The 25,753-nt window shown below is 54.0% G+C and overlaps 1 protein-coding gene across 2 annotated transcripts in view; it reads left to right on the top strand.

Moving 5' to 3' along the window:
* The window catches only part of dnah2 (dynein, axonemal, heavy chain 2), a 117,739-nt gene that overhangs the window by 39,555 nt on the left and 52,431 nt on the right, over positions 1-25,753 (top strand). For both annotated transcript variants that reach the window (XM_084691874.1, XM_084691875.1), the window contains exons 27-40: positions 658-814; positions 2,297-2,379; positions 14,623-14,803; positions 15,769-15,907; positions 16,581-16,798; positions 16,988-17,083; positions 17,230-17,466; positions 17,840-18,028; positions 19,104-19,207; positions 20,123-20,312; positions 20,550-20,730; positions 20,992-21,119; positions 24,350-24,502; positions 25,186-25,311. In XM_084691874.1, coding sequence (XP_084548000.1) covers positions 658-814; positions 2,297-2,379; positions 14,623-14,803; positions 15,769-15,907; positions 16,581-16,798; positions 16,988-17,083; positions 17,230-17,466; positions 17,840-18,028; positions 19,104-19,207; positions 20,123-20,312; positions 20,550-20,730; positions 20,992-21,119; positions 24,350-24,502; positions 25,186-25,311 — 2,182 coding nt within the window. The remainder of the gene's footprint in view (positions 1-657; positions 815-2,296; positions 2,380-14,622; positions 14,804-15,768; positions 15,908-16,580; positions 16,799-16,987; positions 17,084-17,229; positions 17,467-17,839; positions 18,029-19,103; positions 19,208-20,122; positions 20,313-20,549; positions 20,731-20,991; positions 21,120-24,349; positions 24,503-25,185; positions 25,312-25,753) is intronic.

Genomic DNA, 25,753 nt, shown 5'->3' with positions numbered 1-25,753 from the left:
GCGGCCTCGCCCGCCCAGGGACAACATCACACCATAAACATCAGCCTCACACCTGACGTTGAGCGATGGGAGGGGAGGCTGCGACAGGATGTGTGTGTGGGGGGGGGGGGGGGGGGGAGCGTGTAACAGCGTGGACTCATCCCCGGGGGGTGCACAGCGAGACTCTGCAGAACACCGCAGGGGGGTGGGGGGAGGAGGGGGGAAGGGGGAGGAGGAGGAGGGGGGGAGGGGAGGGTTCACGGGTGTGCGTTTGAAGTCAAGAGTCACGGAGGCACCTGGGGAGGAGTTTCCCCGTGAGAGACTGTGATTAAACACCAGGAAAAACGCCAGAGGGATGGTGGGGCACAGATACCCTCCCTCCTCCATCTCCTCTCCTCCTCCTCCGTCTCCTCCTGTCAGCTGTCAGTCAGGCTCGTCAGGGTGAGGTGGTAATGACCCACTTGGAAGAGACACTTCACCAGACGTGCACCAGTCAGCCCACGTGTCGCTGTCTCCCGCCTGAAGCTCCCACTGTGCTGGGAGGGACAACCCTGGAATGAGATGGATTGAAGGACCTGGATCTCCTCACCTGGAAACTCCACTCAGCTCCCTCTTCCTCTCTGTCCTTCCTCCTTTACCTTTCTAACCTGATGCGTGTGTGTGTGTGTGTGCCACCAGACACTGGGAGCAGATCAGGCACGAGCTGCAGCGGTCGTTCGACCACACCAGTCCAGACTTCACCCTGGAGAAGATCGTGGCGCTGGGGATGGACCAGCACGCTGAGCGCATAGCCGAGATCTCTGGAGCGGCCAGCAAGGAGCTCTCCATAGAGCAGGTCAGCCCTGTGGGGGGAGGGGGGGGGGGGGGGGGGCTGTGCTCTCTGCCTTGCTGACAAACACACCTATCTCCCTGTGTAGAGCCTTTCGATGCTCTGCTGTCTACTGCCAGACTCTCTGTCGCTCTCTTTCTACCCGTGTCTCTTCTTCTTTCTTTTTCTCCTCGTTTATTTCAGTCCTGTTTCTCTCGTTCGTGCCTTCTCTCTTTCCCCCCCCCCCCCCCCCCCGCCCTCTCTATCCTTTTCTCTCTGTCTACCCCAACATGTACCACTGACTTCATCATCTCTCCACCTCTCTCCACATATATATCCCTGGGGCGTCAGTCATTCAATCTTTTCTATTTTCTCTCTGGGTTCATAGTTCAGAGTGTATTTCCTTTCAGGGCCCTCCAAAGTGTTCACCCTGGTCTCCTCTGGGACCCGGGGCCCGCCTTCATGTGTGCTCACAGCTTATGAAAGCCTCCTGGTGGGCAGTGTGGGTCTACAGTGATAAATGGCTCACAGGTGCAAAGGTCTCTGTGCGCTAATAGCCCCAGGTACAGAGCTAGATGCAGCCCTGGTAAGGTCAAGTAGCTAGCCGACTAGCTAGAGCAGAAGTACCGGAGGGGTTAAGTACCTAGCTAGCAAGAGCAGCAATGGGGGTTAATTATCCAGCAAGCTGCAGCGATCATAATGTGAGAGGTTAGGTTGCTGTCTAGCCGTTAGTGGTGCTAGCATTAGCGCTGTGGCTGCAGCTCATCACCGCGGGTCTCCCCTGGGTGGGTCCAGCTCTGGCAGCTGAGCGCCGGGGGAGACTGAGCCTGAGCAGGGCTTGATATCCTCCACATCAGATCAGACCGGGGGCCTCGCTGCTGTCCTGGGGGCCCAGACCTGTCGGACTGTCAGACACTCTGAGTCCTCTCTGTCTCTCTCTCTCTCTCTCTCTCTCTCTCTCTCTCTCTCTCTCTGTCTCTCTGTCTCTCTCTCTCTCTCTCTCTCTCTCTCTCTCTCTCTCTCTTGCCCCACCCCCACCTCAGTGTTCAGCACCAACAGAGGTTACATCAACACAGAGTGTGTGAACACCCACAGCCACCCCCTTTGCCCCCCCCCCCACAACCCCTGACACAGTTCACTTAGAAGTCATGAGAAAAAGTGGTGGAGAAAGGAAAAGGAGCGAGGAAAAGAAGAACGTGTGTGTATATATATATATATCTGGTTGCATGCCTTGTTCATCATCATGCTTATTTCTGGAAGGTTCAGCTGTGTGATGTGAGTGAGCGCCGCTCCGTGAGGTGCCAACATCAATGGTTTCACGTCTGTAGGAGAGCTGTCTGCTCGCCTGCTCAGGCCGCTAATTCCCCTGCTCCCTCGACACACACTCACACACATTACACACACACACATTACACACACATTACACACACACACACCCTTGTTCTGGAATTTGCATGTGAGGTGAGGTGCGCGTGTGGTTGTGAACGTTGTTATTCTGGTATTTTCCAGGGCCTGGAGAGCATTACTAAGACCTGGGAGGAGACGGTCCTGGACATCACCCCGTACAAGGACAAGGGTCACCACAGGCTGAGGTGAGGAGGGACAGGGGTCAAGGGTCACCACAGGCTGAGGTGAGGAGGGACAGGGGTCAATGGTCACCACAGGCTGAGGTGAGGAGGGACAGAGGTCAAGGGTCACCACAGGCTGAGGTGAGGAGGGACAGGGGACAAGGGTCACCACAGGCTGAGGTGAGGAGGGACAGGGGGTCAAGGGTCCCAGAGAGGTCAGGTCACCAGGTACAAGATCACAGGAGAGACCAGGAGATGGGCTCCTCTGTTAAGCCCCCTGGTGTTAGAGAGGCTCAGGGTAAAGCATGCTGTTCCAGGTTCCCCCCCAGCAGTGTGGGGAGCTGCTGTTTCAGCAGGATGTGTGAGCTCACTGCTCAGGATCACGGAGCTAGTTGGACTGCTCTTCCACACAGAGCAGACAAGCCTGGGTAACTCCCCCCCTCCAGAGCTCAGCTCTGCTGAGCATTTAGTCAGATCACAATCGCTCATTCTGCCCCACAAACTCCTTCCAACACCTGTCTCTCTCACCCCCCAGCACACACACACATTTAGACACGCAACCCAGTCAGAGGATCTACTCAGAACAGACAGACAGTCAGCCAGCCAGCCAGCCAGACAGGGCCCTAGGTGGGCCTCAGCAGGTTGCGTGAGTGTGGGTAATTCTGTAGCAGACACACGGCCCCTGCTCTGCCTCAGCCTGGCACCACGTAAACAAGCAAGGACACAGTCCTGCTCCCAGCATGGAGCTGCTCCTGCTGCCTGTTATACACTTGCCCTCAAGTCACACATTTGTCCTTAATTGGCAACTTGTCCTAATTGACTTTTAGCTAATTTATGGATTAGATTATTTTTACCCTCCGCCTAATTGAACCATAACTTTCATGTGTCCCTCCCTCACAACCCCTCCCCCCACACACACACACACCCAACTTCCCCCTCCGCATCTCTGCCCCTTGCTCAACCGAGGAGGGCTTGGTTGGTGTGTGTTTACGGTACGATGGAAGCGGGGGAATGTTTCGCGATGTCAGATCCAGTCTTGCGCTGCATTCATATCGGGGGGGAAATAACTCCCCCCAACAAAGGAGCAACGCACCAGATCATCCTGTCTGGTGCTAAACTAAAGGCAGCAGCCATTTTGTCAACGTGACAGAGCAGCACTGCCTCAGGGCTCTGGAACATTAGTGATGTAGTAAGGGCAGTGTTCCTGCAGTGTTGTGTTACTAGGTGTGGCAGTGTGCGGGGAGTGTGTGTGTGTGTCTGTGTGTGTGTGTGTGTGTGTGTGCTATTAAGTCACTTCCCAAGGCCTCCAGGGCTGGAGGGGTAGAGGATGAAGAGAAGAGAAAAGAAGGAGATTATGCACAATAAGAGATGCCAAAGCTTTGGAGAGCTCCGATAAGCCATGACCTTAACGATTGTTTGGGGGGGGGGGGTTTGGTTGTAAATCTAATGATGTCACATTAAACAGCTTATCAGCCAATGGAACATCCAGTGCGTCTAAGAAATGACGTTTTCCCTCCCGAAACACATTACCTCTCCCATCGGCAGAAACCACATGTGACAGTTTGTTTAGGATCACAGGGCGTTTGAAACCCTAGCATGTTGACAGTAGTAAAGTACCGGATTAATCGCTCCCAGACAGCGCAGAGTCAGACATGCCAAACACAGGGATGTTTTATCACCGGGTCTGACATGTTTGTGTGGCGCGGCCGCGGGCTGTGTCTGGAGGATGTACCCCTGGCTGTGGGAGGGCAGTACTCCTGGGTGTGGGAGGGCAGTATCCTGGGTGTGGGAGGGAAGTATCCTGGGTGTGGGAGGGCAGTATCCTGGGTGTGGGAGGGCAGTATCCTGGGTGTGGGAGGGCAGTACTCCTGGATGTGGGAGGGCAGTATCCTGGGTGTGGGAGGGAAGTATCCTGGGTGTGGGAGGGAAGTATCCTGGGTGTGGGAGGGAAGTATCCTGGGTGTGGGAGGGCAGTATCCTGGGTGTGGGAGGGCAGTATCCTGGGTGTGGGAGGGCAGAATCCTGGGTGTGGGAGGGCAGTAGTCCTGGATGTGGGAGGGCAGTATCCTGGGTGTGGGAGGGCAGTATCCTGGGTGTGGGAGGGCAGTATCCTAGGTGTGGGAGGGCAGTATCCTGGGTGTGGGAGGGCAGTACTCCTGGCTGTGGGAGGGCAGTACTCCTGGGTGTGGGAGGGCAGTATCCTGGGTGTGGGAGGGCAGTATCCTGGATTTGGGAGGGCAGTACCCTGGATGTGGGAGGGCAGTACTCCTGGATGTGGGAGGGCAGAATCCTGGGTGTGGGAGGGCAGTAGTCCTGGATGTGGGAGGGCAGTATCCTGGGTGTGGGAGGGCAGTATCCTGGATTTGGGAGGGCAGTACTCCTGGATGTGGGAGGGCAGAATCCTGGGTGTGGGAGGGCAGTAGTCCTGGATGTGGGAGGGCAGTATCCTGGGTGTGGGAGGGCAGTATCCTGGGTGTGGGAGGGCAGTATCCTGGATGTGGGAGGGCAGTATCCTGGATGTGGGAGGGCAGTACTCCTGGATTTGGGAGGGCAGTATCCTGGGTGTGGGAGGGCAGTATCCTGGGTGTGGGAGGGTAGTACTCCTGGATGTGGGAGGGCAGTACCCTGGATGTGGGAGGGCAGTACTCCTGGATGTGGGAGGGCAGAATCCTGGGTGTGGGAGGGCAGTAGTCCTGGGTGTGGGAGGGCAGTAGTCCTGGGTGTGGGAGGGCAGTATCCTGGATGTGGGAGGGCAGTACCCTGGATGTGGGAGGGCAGTACTCCTGGATGTGGGAGGGCAGTACTCCTGGATGTGGGAGGGCAGAATCCTGGGTGTGGGAGGGCAGTAGTCCTGGGTGTGGGAGGGCAGTAGTCCTGGGTGTGGGAGGGCAGTATCCTGGATGTGGGAGGGCAGTATCCTGGGTGTGGGAGGGCAGTATCCTGGATGTGGGAGGGCAGTATCCTGGGTGTGGGAGGGCAGTCTGGAAGACCTTGGCCGGAAGGCAAGGAGCTGTGTGGTCACACCAAGGCTATAGTAACCATCTGACCATGTTTACCTAGGGATGGGTGTTGACATGTCTATCTGTGTGTGTGTGTGTGTGTGTGGAGGGGGGTGGATATGTCTTTGTGTGTGAGCGTGTCTAAATGTGGCGACCAGTGTGTGAGGTTGGAGGAGGAGGTTGAAACATGTCAGGGATGAAAGCGGCAAAGCGGCGTCTCGCTCCTCCAGGCTGTCAGCCTGCTTCCAGGTGTCACGTCACCTCCCCTCTCCCACCAGGGAGCCGCCAGGTCACACACACACACAGGTCACACACACACACAGGTCACACACACACACAGAGTACACATGTAGACACACATGCGCACACGCGAATCGCACACCAACACACAGATGCACACATGCATACCAATCACACGCACGGATACACACACACGCGTGGAGAGAGAATCAGGGGGGAAAGGAATGTAGGAGAAGAGGAAAGGAAGGTGGAAAAGCACAGAGTGAGGAATAGAGTGAAGACATAGTAAGGAAGGTGGGACAGGGAAGGTGAGCGTGATGGATTGTAGAATGAGGTAAAAACCCAGAGGGTAGGATGATAGGGAGTGGATGAACAACATTGACAGGTAGAAGTAAATGAGAGAGAGAGAGAGAGAGAGAGAGAGAGAGAGAGAGGGAGAGAGAGAGAGAGAGAGAGAGAGAGAGAGAGAGAGAGAGAGAGAGAGAGAGAGAGAGAGAGAGAGAGAGAGAGAGAGAGAGAGAGAGAGAGAGAGAGAGGGAGAGGGGGGAAGGGAAGGAGGACGGCATGCGGAGGATATACTGGAAGATAGAGAGAGCTTACTCACCAATTGCCCTCCTCTCTCTCTCTCTCTCCTTCCTGTCCTCCTATTTATAGATCCTTAGTTGCTCGTTCTTGAGCAGAGGCTTTGTGTCTCTCTCTTTCTGCCTCGATCTCTCCTTCTCGGTCTCTCTGCCTGTCTCTCTTTCAGATGTGCGTCCTTGGTATGCCACCAGGTCGTCTTCTCCTCTCATCCCCTTGTTTAACACAGACCTATATACCCCGTCATCATATCCCTGGCCACAACTAGCCAGAGAGAGAGAGAGAGCGATCTGGACAGACACGGGAGAGAGGGAGAGAGAGAGGGGAGGATAAACGTATGATTAATCTCCCTCCCTTTGTCGTTTCCTACAGAAGCTTATATCCTGGGACTCGGGAATCATTCTCACCACTCTTTATTATGGGACAGTCCTAATATGGGCTGCTTTGTATTCACACGGCTTGTCTGAGGGGGGAGGGGGGGGGACTTAATCAATTCCAAATGATTGGGCCTCTCAGTAACTGATGGAGGTGTCTGGGAGGACAGGACACATGATGGATGATGTGAGTAAGACAGACAGTAGAGAGACACAGTGAACACAGACACACAGTGTGGATGATGTGAGTAAGACACTCACAGACAGTAGAGAGACACGGTGAACACAGACACACACAGTGTGGATGATGTGAGTAAGACACTCACAGACAGTAGAGAGACACGGTGAACACAGACACACACAGTGTGGATGATGTGAGTAAGACACTCACAGACAGTAGAGAGACACGGTGAACACAGACACACACAGTGTGGATGATGTGAGTAAGACACTCACAGACAGTAGAGAGACACGGTGAACACAAACACACACAGTGTGGATGATGTGAGTAAGACACTCACAGACAGTAGAGAGACACGGTGAACACAAACACACACAGTGTGGATGATGTGAGTAAGACACTCACAGACAGTAGAGAGACACGGTGAACACAGACACACACAGTGTGGATGATGTGAGTAAGACACTCACAGACAGTAGAGAGACACGGTGAACACAAACACACACAGTGTGGATGATGTGAGTAAGACACTCACAGACAGTAGAGAGACACGGTGAACACAAACACACACAGTGTGGATGATGTGAGTAAGACACTCACAGACAGTAGAGAGACACGGTGAACACAGACACACACAGTGTGGATGATGTGAGTAAGACACTCACAGACAGTAGAGAGACACGGTGAACACAAACACACACAGTGTGGATGATGTGAGTAAGACACTCACAGACAGTAGAGAGACACGGTGAACACAAACACACACAGTGTGGATGATGTGAGTAAGACACTCACAGACAGTAGAGAGACACGGTGAACACAGACACACACAGTGTGGATGATGTGAGTAAGACACTCACAGACAGTAGAGAGACACGGTGAACACAAACACACACAGTGTGGATGATGTGAGTAAGACACTCACAGACAGTAGAGAGACACGGTGAACACAAACACACACAGTGTGGATGATGTGAGTAAGACACTCACAGACAGTAGAGAGACACGGTGAACACAAACACACACAGTGTGGATGATGTGAGTAAGACACTCACAGACAGTAGAGAGACACGGTGAACACAGACACACACAGTGTGGATGATGTGAGTAAGACACTCACAGACAGTAGAGAGACACGGTGAACACAAACACACACAGTGTGGATGATGTGAGTAAGACACTCACAGACAGTAGAGAGACACGGTGAACACAAACACACACAGTGTGGATGATGTGAGTAAGACACTCACAGACAGTAGAGAGACACGGTGAACACAAACACACACAGTGTGGATGATGTGAGTAAGACACTCACAGACAGTAGAGAGACACGGTGAACACAGACACACACAGTGTGGATGATGTGAGTAAGACACTCACAGACAGTAGAGAGACACGGTGAACACAGACACACACAGTGTGGATGATGTGAGTAAGACACTCACAGACAGTAGAGAGACACGGTGAACACAAACACACACAGTGTGGATGTGGTCGCCCACCCATGACAGGTAGGTGGTTGAGCAGAGGCCAGGGTATGCTGGTGCCTCATTCTGGGGACAGGAAGAAGCTGTGCGAGGGTGCATAATGTGTGTGGTGTACAGTGAGCAGTGTGTGAACAGTATCTGTGTGTGTGTGTGTGTACAGTGAGCAGTGTGTGAACAGTATCTGTGTGTGTGTGTGTGTACAGTGAGTGGTGTGTGAACAGTATCTGTGTGTGTGTGTGTGTGTGTGTGTACAGTGAGCAGTGTGTGAACAGTATCTGTGTGTGTGTGTGTACAGTGAGTGGTGTGTGAACAGTATCTGTGTGTGTGTACAGTGAGCAGTGTGTGAACAGTATCTGTGTGTGTGTGTGTGTGTGTACAGTGAGTGGTGTGTGAACAGTATCTGTGTGTGTGTACAGTGAGCAGTGTGTGAACAGTATCTGTGTGTGTGTGTGTGTGTACAGTGAGTGGTGTGTGAACAGTATCTGTGTGTGTGTGTACAGTGAGCAGTGTGTGAACAGTATCTGTGTGTGTGTGTGTGTGTGTACAGTGAGCAGTGTGTGAACAGTATCTGTGTGTGTGTGTGTGTGTGTACAGTGAGTGGTGTGTGAACAGTGTGTGTACTGCGCAGTGTGTTTATGTACAGTACCTGTGGGTGTCTGTATGCATGCACATGTGTGTGTGTTAAAAGGGTGTACAGTGTGCGTTCACGTGTGTGTGCGTGTGCGTTTGCGTGTGTGTGTGTGTGTGTGTGTGTGTGTCAGAGCCCAGCCTGCTGTGTGAGGGGTCCTGTAGTGGATGCTCCAGCCCCTGTGCTGTGCTGCTCTGGCTGCAATAACCGAACGGCAGGACAAGCTGTGCACGGCAGAGCACAAATCACCTGTAATTACCACCTACAGACTCACCCATCCATCTCTCACTGCCCCCAGAACGGCTGCCACGCACACACACACACACACACACATTTGTACGCCCTCAGTCACTAATGCATTCGTACACACACACGCGCACAGACTTATACAGGCTCTTACACACACACATTACAAACGGTACGTACAGACCTCCTCAGAGGGGAATTGCACACACTCAGTCACAAACATACAGAGCATGTTGTTTGCTTTGTGTAGTTTCACTGGAGCACCCCCTCTTCGTCCTGACGACAATGCACCTCTCTATCTGTCTCACCTCTAATCTGCCCACGCTCATGTCACACCAGGATAATCACCCAGAGACAACACACACCCACACGCACACACACGCACACACGTCAATGCACACGTACAGACTTATAGCAGGTTGTGTTGTGCTTATTTCCAGATGCACTTGATAGGCGATGATGGTTGTTATTGTGAGAAGCAATGTTTTCCTCTCCTCACAGAGCTGTTATTACATTAGAAGCTGCTTTTCAACCACATCTCTTATTATTTCTCTCTCTCCCCTTTCTGTTTCGTCTCTCTCTCCCTTCATGCCGCTGTCTATCTCCTCTTTTTTTTTCCTGAAGCATTTCTTCCGACCCGCCTCACTCTCTTTCCTTTTCATTCCCTCGCTCCCCCCCTCCCCCTCTCCAGCCTCCCCTCTGATTTACTGTGCATACTGTTTACTCTCCAGCGCTGCACAAGACCTGGAAAATTATAACTCAGTCCAGGTCGGACCACTCTCCAAATTATCAACATTGATTTGTGTCTTTATTATGTCTTCAGCGCAGCGCCCCCACATCGCTAAACAGCAGCGCTCTGGACTCCTCACAGCTCAACACTGCCACCTAGTGACAGGGCTCAACAGCCTGGCGCTGGAGAGCTGGGTTTGGGTGCAGTGTATATGGTGAATGTAACAAAGACGTGCACTGTACTGTCGATAGTGTGTGTGTTTGTGTGTCAGCGTTGATGTGTGTGTGTGTGTGTGCGTGCGTCAGAGAGAAAGTGCGTTTCTGTATTCGTCGAACGCCGTATTTCTGGAGGAAATGACGACAACACTGTGTGACACCTTTTCTAAGCAAGTGGCCATGAGGGGACACAAGTGTGGGTGTGAGTGCCAGTGTGTGTAGAGCCCCAGTAAGAGGGTGAGGGCTGTTCTCTAGCCTGCGTGCTGCTTTCATTACCCTGGGCAGATCCAGGCCCGCTGCTGGAGAATGCAGGAATGCCCCGGCCATCTGCTGCACATTACCACCAGACCTCCAGCCCAATTCAATTAGCATCCCAAGCCAACACCACTGATTGTCCTGGGAGAGGAGAGGAGAGGAGAGAGGGGGGGGGGGGGGAGAAAGGAGGAGAGGGGAAGGAAAAGGAGAGGAGTTCAGGATGAGGAGAGGAAGAGAGCGAAGAGAGCACAGTGAACATGGAGTGGAGGCAGGGAGAGAAGGCGTGGTGCTCGGAGCTCTCTGATTACTCCTCTGCATGGGGCCTCCTCCAGTCTATCTCTCGCACATCAACAAACAAAGCAACGTAGGGCTGGTCCCAGTAGCTGGCTTCATGTTAACATGCAGTGTCGTGAGTCCAAGATGTTGTCAGATAGAGTCAGAGGGGACTGAGACATGAAACACTGAAGCCTTCTCTCACATGAACACCCCTTGTTTCCAGTCATGGTCCCAATCATGCGCCTCTCTCATTTCACTCTGTGGGTACACTGGCATCTTTTTTAGAAGCTAGTGGCATTTGGGATGCGTGTGTGTGTGTGTGTTTGTTTATAAGCTCAAGCTTAGTTTCAATGTGCAAAAAATGGTTCATGTGCATTCGTGTATGTGTCAGCGAGTGTGTGTATGAGTGTGTGTGCATGCATGAGCTTCAGAGGTGCGTCAATGATGCGTTTCTCTGTGCATGTCTGTCACTTGTTCCCTGCTTTGCAGTGGATACACACTCAAGGCTCTGAATAGAATTACCCATTTATAAATATGCCCTTGGGCGTTTGCACTACACACACCCTCAAAGATTTACCCAAAAGATTATTCCACTCCTCTCGTGTGTGAAACATTTAAAGCAGGCAGTATATTGTGATCGAAAACACAGTCACACATCCAGCCAACCACATGTACAGCTAGTCTGCCAGCCAAGTAGCCAGTCAGCGAGCTAGCTAGCTAGCAAGCCACATCCTCCATTCACTCAGCCTCTGGGCTGTTTCCAGTCAGCCAGCCAACCAGCCAGCCAGCCAGCGAGCTAGCTAGCTAGCAAGCCACATCCTCCATTCACTCAGCCTCTGGGCTGTTTCTAGTCAGCCAGCCAACCAGCCAACCAGTCAGTCAACCAGCCACAACAGTGGGCATTAGTTCTGTGGGCATTTTTCCAGCTCCACATCGATCAGCATATATTTTATCTTTGTGTGTGTGTGTGTTGTGTTTGTGTATTAGCCCAGACCAAGCCAAGCACACGTGAACAGAGCTTTGGGTCAGTGAGTTTGTTGTTTCAGCATTTAAAGAGGCCGCGTGGCTGCTTGAGCAGTCAATGGAAACATCACTGTGTGTGAGTGTGTGTGTGTGTGTGTGTGTGTGTGTGTGTGTGGGGGGGGGGGGGGGTATTGAACCCTTTGTGTGTTTGGGTGCTTGTGTCAGTCAACCCATATCAGTTATCTGTGTCCTCAGGGTCACCGTGTCATTATAGTGTGTGTACAACATGTGTGGTCTGTCAGCATTGTCAAGCATGATTACTGCGTGGGTGTATATGGGTCAGTTAGTATGTGTGTGTGCCCTACCGTGCTAGCAGCATTTGACTGTAAATGGTGTGTGGCTGGGTGGTGTGTGTGTGTGTGTGTGTGTGCATGGCAAAACTGTGTAGGGAGTGTGTGATATGAATGTGTGTGTGTATGTACACTTGGATATGCTCTGAGGCATTCAAGACAGTGCCATATGGATCTTTCTCTCGTGTGCATACAGTGTATTCATGCTCCGAGTACTGTGTGTGTGTGTGTGCCCTATCTGAGTTTGTGGCTGGCTGATGAAGCGTGCTGTGTTGAGGGGAGCACTGCCAGCCCCAGGCAGGCCATCTCCTCTCATTCTCACCACACTGGAGGTCAAGTACCCGGCGCTTTCAAAAACAACCTGCCTCCCTCCCTCCCTCTTGCTGCTGGGCCTCTCGCTCCCCCTCTGGTCTCTCTTCTCCTCTGCTCTCTCTCCTCCTCTGGTCTCTCCCTGCCATCCTCTGTAACTCTCTCTCTCTGTTCTCTCTCTGTTCTCAGCCATTTTCTTCATTTCTTTCTCACTCTCTCTCTCTCTCTCTCTCTCTCTCTCTCTCTCTCTCTCTCTCTCTCTCTCTCTCTCATCCTCTGTTTTATACCTACCATTCTCTTTATTTCTCTCTATCTAACTATCTTCTTCCTTTCATAACATTTCTTTCTTCCCCATATCACATGTGATTAAACGGCGGGTATTCAGTGCCATGACAACCTCCATCTCTGCCTACCCCCTCTTCACTCCCTCCCTCCCCCTGCCCTCCATCTCTCCCTCCTTCTCTCCCGCCTCCCTCCCTCCCTCCCTGTCCTCCCTGCCAGAGGTATTGAGGTTTTGTTTAGGTAGATGAGTCTGGAGGACCTAGCAAGCTCCAGGGAATCACTATGAATAAGGACATGAATGCATTACTCCATTAAGGCCCCACTCTGTGTGTGTGTGTGTGTGTGTGTGTGTGTGTGTGTGTGAGTGTGCTTGTGTGTGCCTCTGTGTGTGTGTCTCCAGCACTTTCTGCGTTTGTGTGTGTGTGCTTCTGTGTGTGTGTGTTTCTGTGTGTGTGTCTTCAGCACTCTGTGTGTGTGTGCTTCTGTGTGTGTGTCTCCAGCTCTCTCTCTGCATGGCCCCTGCCTTGCTCAGCACCCACAGTCCTTGAGAGCTGAAATTGACATTGGAGACATGGTTATTAATATGTGGACAGCAGCGGGATACGGGGGGATGCTGCGGGTGTGTTAAGGTGATGTGCTACTGCTGCTGCTTTTTGGAGTTTGAAAGAAATGTGTGTGTGTGTATACAGTCCATGCATTTGTGTTTGTGAGTGTGGAAGAGATTGAGCTGTGACGTGTGTTTATGAGAGTGTGTGTGTGTGTGTGTGCAAAGTCCCCCAGCCAGCCCAGAGCCAGGCAGGGGCTCTAATTAGACAGCCAGAGTGGAGGAGCAGCTCTAAACAGGAGGAGGGGGATTGAAGCCTACCACGTCTGATGAAAGAAAGGTTGTCTCTCCGCACACCTGCTGGTGCCATGCTCTCGGCGTGTGTGTGTGCGCGCGTGTGGGTGTGTGTAAAAGTGTGTGTGTGTGTGTGTGTGTGTGTCTAAGAGTGTGTGTGTGTCCCTCTTGCCTTTCTGTGCATCTGTAAAAAGCATTATGCCTTTGTAGGTGTCAAGTTGGTTCCTGCCTGTGTGTGTGTGTGTGTGTGCTCCAGCTGGGCTCCAGGCGACAGAAACGACACACGTCACCATTTAGAAAATGCACATTAGAACCGTTGTCACACATTCAGTAATGACATCCCCCCCCCTCCTCACTTCATATACAGTACAAACGCTCCAACCATCATGAGGGTGGGCCCGCCTTTCTGTGAGTGTGTGTGTGTGTGTCTACGTGTGTGTGTGTGCGTGCGCGCCTGCGTCAGGTGTGTCGCCCCTGCCGAGCCCAATCCTCGCCAGAAAGCCTGCCGCCGCCGTTGGCATGGCAACGGCCGCAGTGCCGTGCGAGGCTGCTGCCATGGTTACCGGGCACGCTAGGCAGGGGGGGCAGAGGCGGACGCTGCTTCACTTTGTCCTTCTGGTGAGGGGCTGATGGAGGCTCTCTCTGACCCTCCACCCCCCCAGTCCCCACAATACCTCCATCACTCTCCCAGGGACAGAGAGGGAGCTGGAGAGGAGGGTCTGTGTGTGTGTTATAATGGAGCAGAGAGCAGGCTGCTCTGGCCAGCCCTCCCAGTATGGCTACAGAGCCGCCATCTCCACAGTCAGTCAGGCTGGAGGAGCAGAACATGGCCAGACCTGTGTGCATGAGCTCCATCCTCTGCACACGCTCCTGTCCTGTGGGAGTAATACAAGCATGTTCTTCTGTGGGATGGAACGCTTGTGTGTTTGGGACTGGGATGGGATTGCACACTAATTGCATTAGTAATCTAATCCCTATGTCTCGTTCCACTTCTCATTCTCTTCTCCTCCCTTTCGCCCCGGTTGTTGTCTCTCTCCCCCTTTTCTTACTCCTATTCTTCTCCTCCCTCCACATCCTCCCTCGCTCCTCCCTTCCTCTCCTCCTGCTCTCCTCCCCTCCCTCGGTCCTCCTCTCCTCCTGCTCTCCTCCCCTCCCTCGGTCCTCCTCTCCTCCTGCTCTCCTCCCCTCCTCCTCTCCTCTCCTCCTGCTCCTCCCTCGCTCCTCCCCTCCTCTCCTCCTCCTGCTCCTCCCCTCCTCTCCTCCTGCTCCTCCCTCCCTCGCTCCTCCCCTCCTCTCCTCCTGCTCCTCTCTCCAGGGGAACAGAGGAGGTGTTCCAGGCTCTGGAGGACAACCAGGTGACCTTGTCCACCATGAAGGCGTCCCGCTTCGTCAGGGCGTTTGAGAAGGAGGTGGACCGCTGGGAGCGCTGCCTCTCCCTGGTGCTGGAGGTCATCGAGATGATCCTCACCGTGCAGAGACAGTGGATGTACCTGGAGGTAACACACACACACACACACCACGTCCTGACACACACACACAACGTTCCCTAACACGCACACACACACCACGTCCTGACACACACACACAACGTGCCCCAACACAAACACACACACACAAACATGTGCACTCCGTCACGCATATGTCCAGGCACACACAATGACGCGCACTCACACAAATAAACATGCCACACTCCCATAGCACACATGTTGTTGTGTTCTCCCTCTCAGGCAGAGCTGGGCTTGCCTGACTCTACAGGAACAGGGTTTGTACCCAGCGCTAACACCCTCTGTCTGAACCCTGTGGTCTGGAGCACACAAACACATTCCCCCGCAGGCTGCTCTCTCAAGCCCATGTCCTCAGTGCCGGGGCAACAGAAAACCACACATTTGCTCGTTTAACTCTGATTAGCTGTCCACAAAGCTCTGCGGCCTGGTTTTCACAACCTCCTTTGTGTACGCCTGTGTGTAAACACACCTTGGTTTAGCCTTAGAGAGGCATTCGGTGGTATGTTTTGTTTTATGCTCATCTCTTTCTCATCTCTCTCCCCCTCTTTTCACCTTTTCCCCTCTCTCACTCTGGCCCTCTTCCCATCTCCCCCTCTCTCCTCTCCCCCTCCCTCTCCTCTTCCCATCTCCCCCTCCCTCCTCTCCCCCTCTTTCTCTCCCCCTCCCTCCTCTCCCCCTCTCTTTCTCCCCCTCCCTCCTCTCCCCCTCTCTCTCTCCCCCTCCCTCCTCTCCCCCTCTCTCTCTCCCCCTCCCTCCTCTCCCCCTCTCTCTCCTCCTCTCCTCTCCCCCTCCCTCCTCTCCCCCTCTCTCCTCCTCTCCTCTCCCCCTCCTCTCCTCTCCCCCTCTCTCTCCTCCTCTCCTCTCCCCCTCCCTCTTCTCCCCCTCTCTCTCCTCCTCTCCCCCTCCCTTCTCTCCCCCTCTCTCTCCTCCCCTCCTCTCCCCCTCTTCCTCTCCAGAACATCTTCCTGGGGGAGGACATCAGGAAGCAGCTGCCTCGTGAGTCCACAGAGTTCGATGACATCAACTCCAGCTGGAAGACCATCATGGACCGCCTCAACAAGGACACCAACGCCTTGAGGGGAACGCACCACCCAGGTACGGGTGTCAGGGAAGGGGGAGGAGTGGCAGGGCCGGGGGAGGGGGTCAGGGGTCAGGGAGATGCCGTGTACAGTGAGGGGGAGGGGGGCTGTTGAAACCAAGGCAGAATAAGGGCATTTTCTTTAAACATTGGTGGCTAATGAAGACTTTGACACCAGGGCCGGGAGTGATGTGCAGGAGGCCAGCGAGACAGCGAGAGCGGAGATTACAGGGAGGCCTCAGCAGAATACCAATCACCAGCCAATCATGACATTCAATTTAGACGCTGGTTAGTTTAATCAGGTGTGTTAGCTGGAGCTGGGCTGTGGAGCTGAACACACACCCGGGCCTGGCAACAGAGCAGAAGGGAATACAAACACTGTCTTAGTCCAGCCCTGTCCATCTCCCTCTCTCTCACGCTCCCTCTCTGGCTTTCTCTCTCTGTCTCTCTCCCTCCCTCTCTCTATCTCTCTGGCTTTTACTCTCTGTCTCGTTCTCTCTCTCTCTGGCTCAGTCTGTCTCGTTCTCAGTCTCTCCCTCTTTAACTGTCTCTCTGTCTTAACCTCTCAATTTAGGTTTGTCTAACTCTGTCTTTCATGTTTTCCCCAAATGACCTCTCATGCCCATACATCACTGCCCCCCCCCCCCCTCCCCACACACACACACTCACACACACCCACACACACCCCAGGCCTACCAGAGAAGCTGTCGGAGATGAACAACAAGCTGGAGGAGATCCAGAAGTCTCTGGACATGTACCTGGAGACCAAGCGTCAGATCTTCCCCCGGTTCTACTTCCTGTCCAACGACGACCTGCTGGAGATCCTGGGCCAGTCTCGCCACCCTGAGGCCGTGCAGCCCCACCTCAAGAAGTGCTTCGACAACATCAAGAGCCTGCGCATCGCCAAGGTGCTGACACACACACACACACACACACACTGAAACCCAGCTGCACCAAAACACCTCACTATCTATCATTCTCGCTTTTAATCACCGACTGTATCTATCTTTTTCTACCTCTCTCTCACACACAAACGGCACGTTCACACACACACACACACACCGGGTGATATGCTCCTCACTATGTATGTTCTCCAGGTGGGGATCAGCAAGTCAGAGGCCAACGGGATGTTCTCTGCTGAGGGGGAGTTTGTGGACCTCACCCACCCTGTCCTGCTGGAGGGGCCAGTAGAGGTAGGCTGGAGGTGGGGGTGGGACTGATGGTGGTGGTGGGGATCACAACCATGATCCTTCTGTGACAACCAGAGGGGAGATTGTGATTGTGGCGTATTACGACGTCTGTCGTGTCTTTCATTGTGTGTGGTGTGTGCGTGTTCCAGGCGTGGCTGTGCGACGTGGAGAGGAACATGCGCTGGACTCTGAGGGAGTCCCTGAAGAACTGTCGCACGGCCCTGAAGAAGATGGCGGGGAAGAGGGACAAGTGGGTGAAGGACTGGCCTGGACAGATGCTCATCACCTCCAGCCAGATCCAGTGGACCGCCGACGTCACCAAGGCCCTCCTCACGGTCAAGGACAAGGGCGACAAGTCTGCCCTCAAGTCCATGAAGAAGAAACAGGTGGGGGGGGGGGGAGGACGCAGACAAGACGAGGACGGTGTGTCTGTCTCAGATAGGACTGTCTGAAGGACAGGCTGAGGAGGAGAGAGGCTGATGCAGTGTACTGTAGCACAGCTAGCAGCTAGAGTGGAGGCCACACAGACACAACACCACACAGTTACACACAGCTACCCCCAACCACAGACCTGCACGACACCACACGAGCACACAGATATTTGGCGCGAACAAGATCATTTAAAAGTATCATCATTCAACACAATCATTCAAACGTGTATGTTGCGTACAGGTCGACAGGGTGAAGACAGTGAGAGAGTGATGTTGAGAGGGGTGTCCGTGTCTCAAGGGAGATGTGACCATGCCCCCTCCCTCGCAGGTGTCCATGCTGCACCGCTACTCCGAGGCCATCCGGGGGAACCTCTCCAAGATCCTGCGTCTGAAGATCGTGGCGCTGGTCACCGTGGAGGTGCACAACCGCGACGTCATCGACAAGCTGGCCAAGAGCGGCTGCAACGACGTCAACGCCTTCGACTGGCTCAGCCAGCTCCGCCTCTACTGGGAGAAGGTAGGAGGAGGGGAGGGTTCAGCTAGCTCCGCCTCTACTGGGAGAAGGTAGGAGGAGGGGAGGGTTCAGCTAGCTCCGCCTCTACTGGGAGAAGGTAGGAGGAGGGGAGGGTTCAGCTAGCTCCGCCTCTACTGGGAGAAGGTAGGAGGAGGGGAGGGTTCAGCTAGCTCCGCCTCTACTGGGAGAAGGTAGGAGGAGGGGAGGGTTCAGCTAGCTCCGCCTCTACTGGGAGAAGGTAGGAGGAGGGGAGGGTTCAGCTAGCTCCGCCTCTACTGGGAGAAGGTAGGAGGAGGGGAGGGTTCAGCTAGCTCCGCCTCTACTGGGAGAAGGTAGGAGGAGGGGAGGGTTCAGCTAGCTCCGCCTCTACTGGGAGAAGGTAGGAGGAGGGGAGGGTTCAGCTAGCTCCGCCTCTACTGGGAGAAGGTAGGAGGAGGGGAGGGTTCAGCTAGCTCCGCCTCTACTGGGAGAAGGTAAGAGGAGGGGAGGGTTCAGCTAGCTCCGCCTCTACTGGGAGATGGTAGGAGAGGGGGGGGAAGGTTCACTGAAACTTCCACTGAAGTTCTGTGGGGGGAGGGGGGGGGTGAAAGAAAAGAAGGAGAGTTGAACCAAAGTCCATGCCAACATTGTCTTCTGAAACTGCCTGGCGAAGTTTTTGAAAGGGGAAGAAAAAAAGGCAGGAGATGGAACTGACAAGGAGGAGGACTGAGCCACTGAGGATGAGAGCAAGCTGCCCTCATCCCCCTCTCCTCACCTCCTCTCTGCCCTCATCCCCCTCTCCTCACCTCCTCTCTGCCCTCATCCCCCTCTCCCCACCTCCTCTTTGCCCTCATCCCCCTCTCCCCACCTCCTCTTTGCCCTCATCCCCCTCTCCCCACCTCCTCTCTGCCCTCATCCCCCTCTCCTCACCTCCTCTCTGCCCTCATCCCCCTCTCCTCACCTCCTCTCTGTCCTCATCCCCCTCTCCCCACCTCCTCTCTGTCCTCATCCCCCTCTCCTCACCTCCTCTCTGCCCTCATCCCCCTCTCCTCACCTCCTCTCTGCCCTCATCCCCCTCTCCCCACCTCCTCTCGCCCAGGAAGTGGATGACTGCATCATTAGACAGACCAGCACACACTTCAAGTACGGATACGAGTACCTGGGCAACTCTGGACGGCTCGTCATTACTCCGCTCACTGACAGGTGGGGGGCCCGCCTCCACACACCAACTACACACACACACGCTGACTCACACACTCACTCACACACACGCTCATACACACACACACGCCAAACCCAGAGATCAATCGCTCCCTCTAATTGGGATGTTGATTATAAGAGCAGAACAGCCATTCAGTGGAGAGACAAATCATAGTGTAGATAGCATATCAACATCCAGCATCAGCAGTGTGTTTTAATGGGAGCAGCTATTTAATAGAGCAGACATGTCTATGATTAGCATCGGTGTAATTAGTTAAGACCATCACATGACTGGCAGAGATAGGAGACCCTATTAGTGTAGTCAGCAGTACCAGGCTGACTGCTACACCAGCCACAGGTGCAGGGGACACATGCAGAGAGGCTGAGCACAGGTACAGGGGACACATGCAGAGAGGCTGAGCACAGGTGCAGGGGACACATGCAGAGAGGCTGAGCACAGGTGCAGGGGACACATGCAGAGAGGCTGAGCACAGGTGCAGGGGACACATGCAGAGAGGCTGAGCACAGGTGCAGGGGACACATGCAGAGAGGCTGAGCACAGGTGCAGGGGACACATGCAGAGAGGCTGAGCACAGGTGCAGGGGACACATGCAGAGAGGCTGAGCGCAAGAGCAGTGTTCAAGAGAGGACACTGTTTCGTCCCCCTCTCTCTCCGGGTCTCTCTCTCTCGATGTCTCTCTCCCTAAAGACCTCTCTCTCTCTCTCTCTCGATGTCTCTCTCCCTAAAGACCTCTCTCTACCTCTGGATGTCTCTCTCCCTAAGGACCTCTCTCTCTCTGGGTCACCCCTGTCCTCGTCACATGACCTCCCCGTCCTCAGAGAGGCAGGTCTACTCACATGACGTCCACACTGTAACCCCCCCCTCCCCTCCTCCCCTCCCCCCCTCCCCTCCCCCAGGTGTTACATGACCCTGACCACGGCGCTGCACCTGCACCGGGGCGGCTCCCCCAAGGGCCCTGCAGGGACGGGGAAGACGGAGACGGTGAAGGACCTGGGCAAGGCTCTGGGCATGTACGTCATCGTGGTCAACTGCTCCGAGGGGCTGGACTTCAAATCCATGGGCCGCATGTACTCCGGACTGGCTCAGGTAACGTGACCCTGCAGGACACACTCTCCCCCTGCCCCCCCAGCCCCCACGCTGGCTGCAGCCCCACGGCTCAGACACGGCCATACAGCTCCGGCCTACAGCCCTGGGCTCTGTACTGTGGCTCTGTGACACACTTTGCCAGCAGTGGAGGGTCCCAAATGAAATAAGCCCCTTACTGGTGTGTTTTAGGTTCTGTACGTGGCGATATTGACCGTGTGTGTGTGTGTTTGTCCACAGACGGGGGCGTGGGGCTGTTTCGATGAGTTCAACCGTATCAACATCGAGGTGCTGTCTGTGGTGGCCCAGCAGATCCTGTCTATCCTGTCTGCTCTGGCCGCCGCAGCCACCAGCTTCATCTTCGAGGGACGAGAGATCCGCCTGGTCTGGTCGTGTGGCATCTTCATCACCATGAACCCTGGTGTGTGTGTGTCTGTGTGTGCGTGTCTGTCTGTCTTTGTGTGTGTGTGTGTGTATACATTCTGAACATGTAGGTGTGTGTCTGTCTGTCTGTCTGTGTGTGTTCTGAACATATAGGTGTGTGTGTGTCTGTCTGTCTGTGTTTCTGAACATATAGGTGTGTGTGTGTTCGTCTGTCTGTCGATCTATCTGTGTGTACAGAACATGTAGGTGTGTGTGTGTGTTCTGAACACGTGTGTGTGCTCCCCCCGTGGTCTCCTAGGCTACGCTGGTCGTACGGAGCTGCCTGACAACCTCAAGTCCATGTTCAGACCCATCTCCATGGTGGTGCCCGACTCCACCCTCATCGCTGAGATCACCCTGTTTGGAGAGGGCTTCAACAACTGCAAGGTACACAGGCTCCACTGGATGCAGCCTTGTACAGTCTCAAGTCATAGATAGTCACCGTTGTACCGCACATATCATAGACTTGACCATCTACAGTCCAAGCTGCACAGTGAATGTTCCTCTGCGTGTATGCATCTCCTGCTTATCCATCCACAGTGGAGTGTGTAGACTCTCCATTCAGAATAACGTTCTTTTCCCTGGCGCCACACACACACGCCCGTCTCCTCTTGACATGGCCAGGGAGAGAGAAGCAGCACGCCTGGATTGTGTCTCTACTCGTTCAGTGGAGACCAGCTTCCTGTCTTTTACATGTGAGACTCATGGCGTGGCGTGGATCAGCTGCGCTGAGCTCCCCTGCAGATTGGTCTCCTTAGGTCTGTAAAGCAGATATCTTGTTGAATTATCATCCGGCTAATGAAACAGGCCCCCGTGCCTTTTATGTTAAGAGGCGAGGCAATCAGGAGATGAGATTGAGTTCTCTCTCCTCCCAATACACACGCGTATCATCCAATCAAGCGGATGGAAATTAAATCTACCGCAGCTTTTCATTAGAACGCCCCTAGATTCTTTTTTTAGGGGTGGAACTGGTGGGAGGAATCTGATGTGCCGCATTTTATTTTAGTATTTATTTATTCATTTTGTCGTTTTTTTTTTTTTTTTTTGCCGTGTGAAGTGCTTGGCAATGCTCCACTTCAGGAGATGAGCTGCAGTGAGTGCTGCTCCGCTGTCCTGGGTGGAGTTGAGCCATGACACTGGAGTTGATCCCGGGTCAGTGTGGAGAGACTGCAGTCCTGCCATCTGCCTGGAGCTGGTGTCATGGCCTGGTCTGAGATCAGAATGGAGCCGGATCAGCTCCTGTACCGTGGGAGATGACCGGAGGAGCTGATCACCAGAGGAGCTGATGGAGGGAGGGAGGGAGGGAGGGAGGGAGGGAGGGAGGGAGGGAGGGAGGGAGGGAGGGAGGGAGGGAGGGAGGGAGGGAGGGAGGGAGGGAGGGAGGAGGTGGAGGAGGAGGGAGGGAGGGCGAACCGAGGGAAGAAGGAATGGAGAGAATGTGGGGGGCGGGGGGGTAGGGTAGGGATCAAGAGTGGGGGAGATGCAGGAAGGATGGGATGGGCAGGAGAATGCACTGGAGGGATGAGAGAAGGAGGGAGGGGGTGGAAGGGAGGAAGGAGAGATGGAGGTAGGGAGGGAAGAAGAGAGGGATGAGTAGAGGCACACAGCTCTCTGGGACTAGAGCCGGAGCAGGATTAACTCTGACTCACACAGGGGCTGCTGGCTTTTGTGTGTGTGTGTGCGTGTGTCGCAGTATGAGAGTGTGTGTGTGTGTGTGTGTGTGTGTTCTTTCTGGTACTGATTTGTGTTCCCTACAGTACCCCAGCGTGTGTTAAACAAGATTCTAATTCCGTTTCTGCACTGCAGCAGCCTCCCACCTGCTCACACACACCTCCGACGCCTCCCGCACGCTGATGGACCCAACACACACACATTCCCTCCAAAACTGCACAGATAACCTACAACTAACCTTCACCAAACTTTTACCACACCCACCTGTAAAGACCCCCAAATACACACAGCCATCAGCGTGTGTTGTGTGTGTGTGTGTGTGTGTGTGTGTGTGTGAGAGAGAGAGAGAACTCCTGTGGGGAACAGTAATTAGCTGCCAGACAGTGTGTTAATTCACCACCGCAAATAACAGCAGATTAAGACTGAGGTGGGAAGGGGACCAGAGACAAGCCTGGCATGAAGGGAGTGGGGGAGGGGTTAGAAGTCACTTCATGCCTGCTTTATGTTGCCACCAACTACTCCCAATGCCAACTGAACTCAGACCAATAATGTACACACAAGCACGCCTGTGCCCTCAATTTGATTATCCACATGTCACACACACACTGAAACACACACACCCCTTCCCCAGCATGGGTGTCAAAGGGATATTGTTCCTGTTGATGTGATGCCATTAGAAGTGGAAATCATCCACATAGCTCAGTATGGGGTTTTGGCCTAGGTGTTTAGCCTGGTTTGGCCCAGTTTGGCCTGGTTTGGGAACAAGCAGATCTGAACTCTCTGAGCTGGAACAGACAGAAGGGGGATTTGCCTCCTGCGAGCCCATCGTCTGCTCTGCCTAGCATGACAGCACTGTGTGAGTGTGTGTGTTTGCCTGTCTGTGTGCATGACCGACCGTGTCTTGCTGAGCCTCATGAAAGAGCTTGTGATGTGAACAACTCTGACATGGAAGCCCATGAGTCCTGCGTTTACACACACACACACACACACACACACACACACAGGAGAACAGCAACACGTACACTCAGCATCAAAAGACGTAACCTTTTTTAGATTGTGTCACTATTGGATCTTTTTTTAAGACCGCTCTCTAAAACATCCACACACACACACACACAGATGGTGAGCAGTGCTTACAGTGCCAGGCTCTGCCCCAGGTCTGTCTGTTTGTGTGTGTGTGGGGGGGGGGGGGTCTCAGAGAGCATGGACACCCTGCTGAGACACAGTCCTGGAGGGAGGAGAGGGTTGGATGGATGAAGAGGAGGAGGGAGGAGAGGGCTGGAGGGATGAAGAGGAGGAGGGAGGAGAGGGCTGGAGGGGTGAAGAGGAGGAGGGAGGAGAGGGCTGGAGGGATGAAGAGAGGACCCTGTGATGGATTCTCTACAGTCTGCGCATTTTACTCCCCCACACACACTCACTCTCACACACACACACACACACACCGCTCACCTGTCTGCCATGAGGGGATCTCAGCAGCCACTGTCAAGCTGTCTAGTGTGTGGAGGCGCATGTCTCCCTGAGATAGCCCCCCTACACACATCACCACTCACACACACTCACACTCATGACAGGCACGCTGACACAGATGTACACAGTGTAATGCTCACACTTCACAGGACAGACACACACCCTGTCTGCTGCTGTGCTTGCTACACGTCTCAGTCATGTCCTTGAGCCCCACAGGGGCAGGGAACATAGATGGTGATGGGTCATGTCACAACGTGTTTTACTGACATCTCCCTCTCTTCCCTTCCCTCCCTCCCTCCCTCCCTCCCTCCCTCCCTCCCTCCCTCCCTCCCTCCCTCCCTCCCTCCCTCCCTCCCTCCCTCCCTCCCTCCCTCCCTCCCTCCCTCCCTCCCTCCCTCCCTCCCTCCCTCCCTCCCTCCCTCCCTCCCTCTCCTATCGCCACATGTCTATCCTCTCTTCCCTCCCTCCCTCCCCTCCAGGTCCTGGCTAAGAAGGTGTTCACCCTCTACTCCCTGGCTGTTCAGCAGCTGTCTAAGCAGGACCATTATGACTTTGGCCTGCGAGCCCTCACCTCCCTGCTCCGCTACGCCGGCAAGAAGAGACGCGTCTGCCCTGACGTCGCCGGCGAGGAGGTACGCTAGCCCTGGCTGGCTGTTTCACTGGCTGGCTGTTTGACTGACTGGCACGCTGATTGGCTGGTTGGCTGGCTGTTTGACTGGTTTGCTACTAGCTGGCTGGCTGGCTGGTTAGCTGGATGCTGGTTAGTTGGCTGGCTGGCTGGTTAACTGGATGCTGGTTAGTTGGCTGGCTGGCTGGTTAGCTGGATGCTGGTTAGTTGGCTGGCTGGCTGGTTCGCTGGATGCTGGTTAGTTGACTGGCTGGCTGGTTAGCTGGATGCTGGTTAGTTGACTGGCTGGCTGGCTGGTTAGCTGGATGCTGGTTAGTTGGGTGGCTGGCTGGTTAGCTGGCTGACTGATTACTAGGCAGCAGGAGACAGTGTTCATATGCAGGGTTTGACAGTGGGAGAATGTGTACCTTACACCCCCACAGGGAAACCGGCTGTGATCAAAAATGTATCAAAGAGGACAAAAACTTGAAAAGGCTTGAAAAGGAATTCATGTGTTACCGGATAGCAACCCTCTTTCCTTTTTCTCTAATTCCGTCGGCGGTGTGTGGAAAGGGCCGCACATTTGTTAGGTTTCACTTGACAATGTCAACCTGATAAAAAGGCCAGCCTGAGGGTGACTCAGCTTTTGTGTACAAAAGTAAGACAGGATATGATGTCACAACATTTTGCCGTTTGCTCTGCCCCCAGATCCTGCTGATGTCCATGAAGGACATGAACATGGCCAAACTCGCCTCCATCGACCTGCCACTGTTCAACGGCATCATCCAGGATCTCTTCCCCGGAGTGGAATCCCCTACCATCGACTACGGAAAGGTACACACACACACACACACTTTTCAATCTCTCCCTATCTCTTTCCACAATGCGATCAGATACCTGCATACCCTTCTACACAGGAGGGGAGAATACTTGGGCTTGTGTGTGTGTGTGTGTGTGTGTGTTGATAAACATCCTACCATAAAGAACCAGAGAAGTATCCTGGACGGGGCCCCCTGCAGAGTAGAGACCCAGACTTGAATTTGACATGCAGATGTGATGCACCATTCCTCATCTCTGCTCCTGCTCTCCTCCTCTCCCCAGCTCTGCTCCTCTCTCCGTCGTGTGAAAAGCAGATGGCACATTTTCTAGGTGGCAGTCATGTGTGAACAGAAAGGGGGGAGATGCAGTGATAGGAGAGATGGATGGAGGGAAGGAAGGAAGCAATCATTGTTATAGTTTCTTCCTCCAGAAGTTTCTTTTTCTTGTTTTGTTCTCT

The sequence above is a fragment of the Hypomesus nipponensis genome, chromosome 25 (genome assembly GCF_054491055.1).
Source record: "Hypomesus nipponensis isolate SF chromosome 25, ASM5449105v1, whole genome shotgun sequence".
Taxonomy (NCBI): Eukaryota; Metazoa; Chordata; class Actinopteri; order Osmeriformes; family Osmeridae; genus Hypomesus; species Hypomesus nipponensis.
The sequence above is the reverse complement of the archived record's forward strand: the minus strand, read 5'-3'. Positions and strand labels throughout refer to the sequence as shown.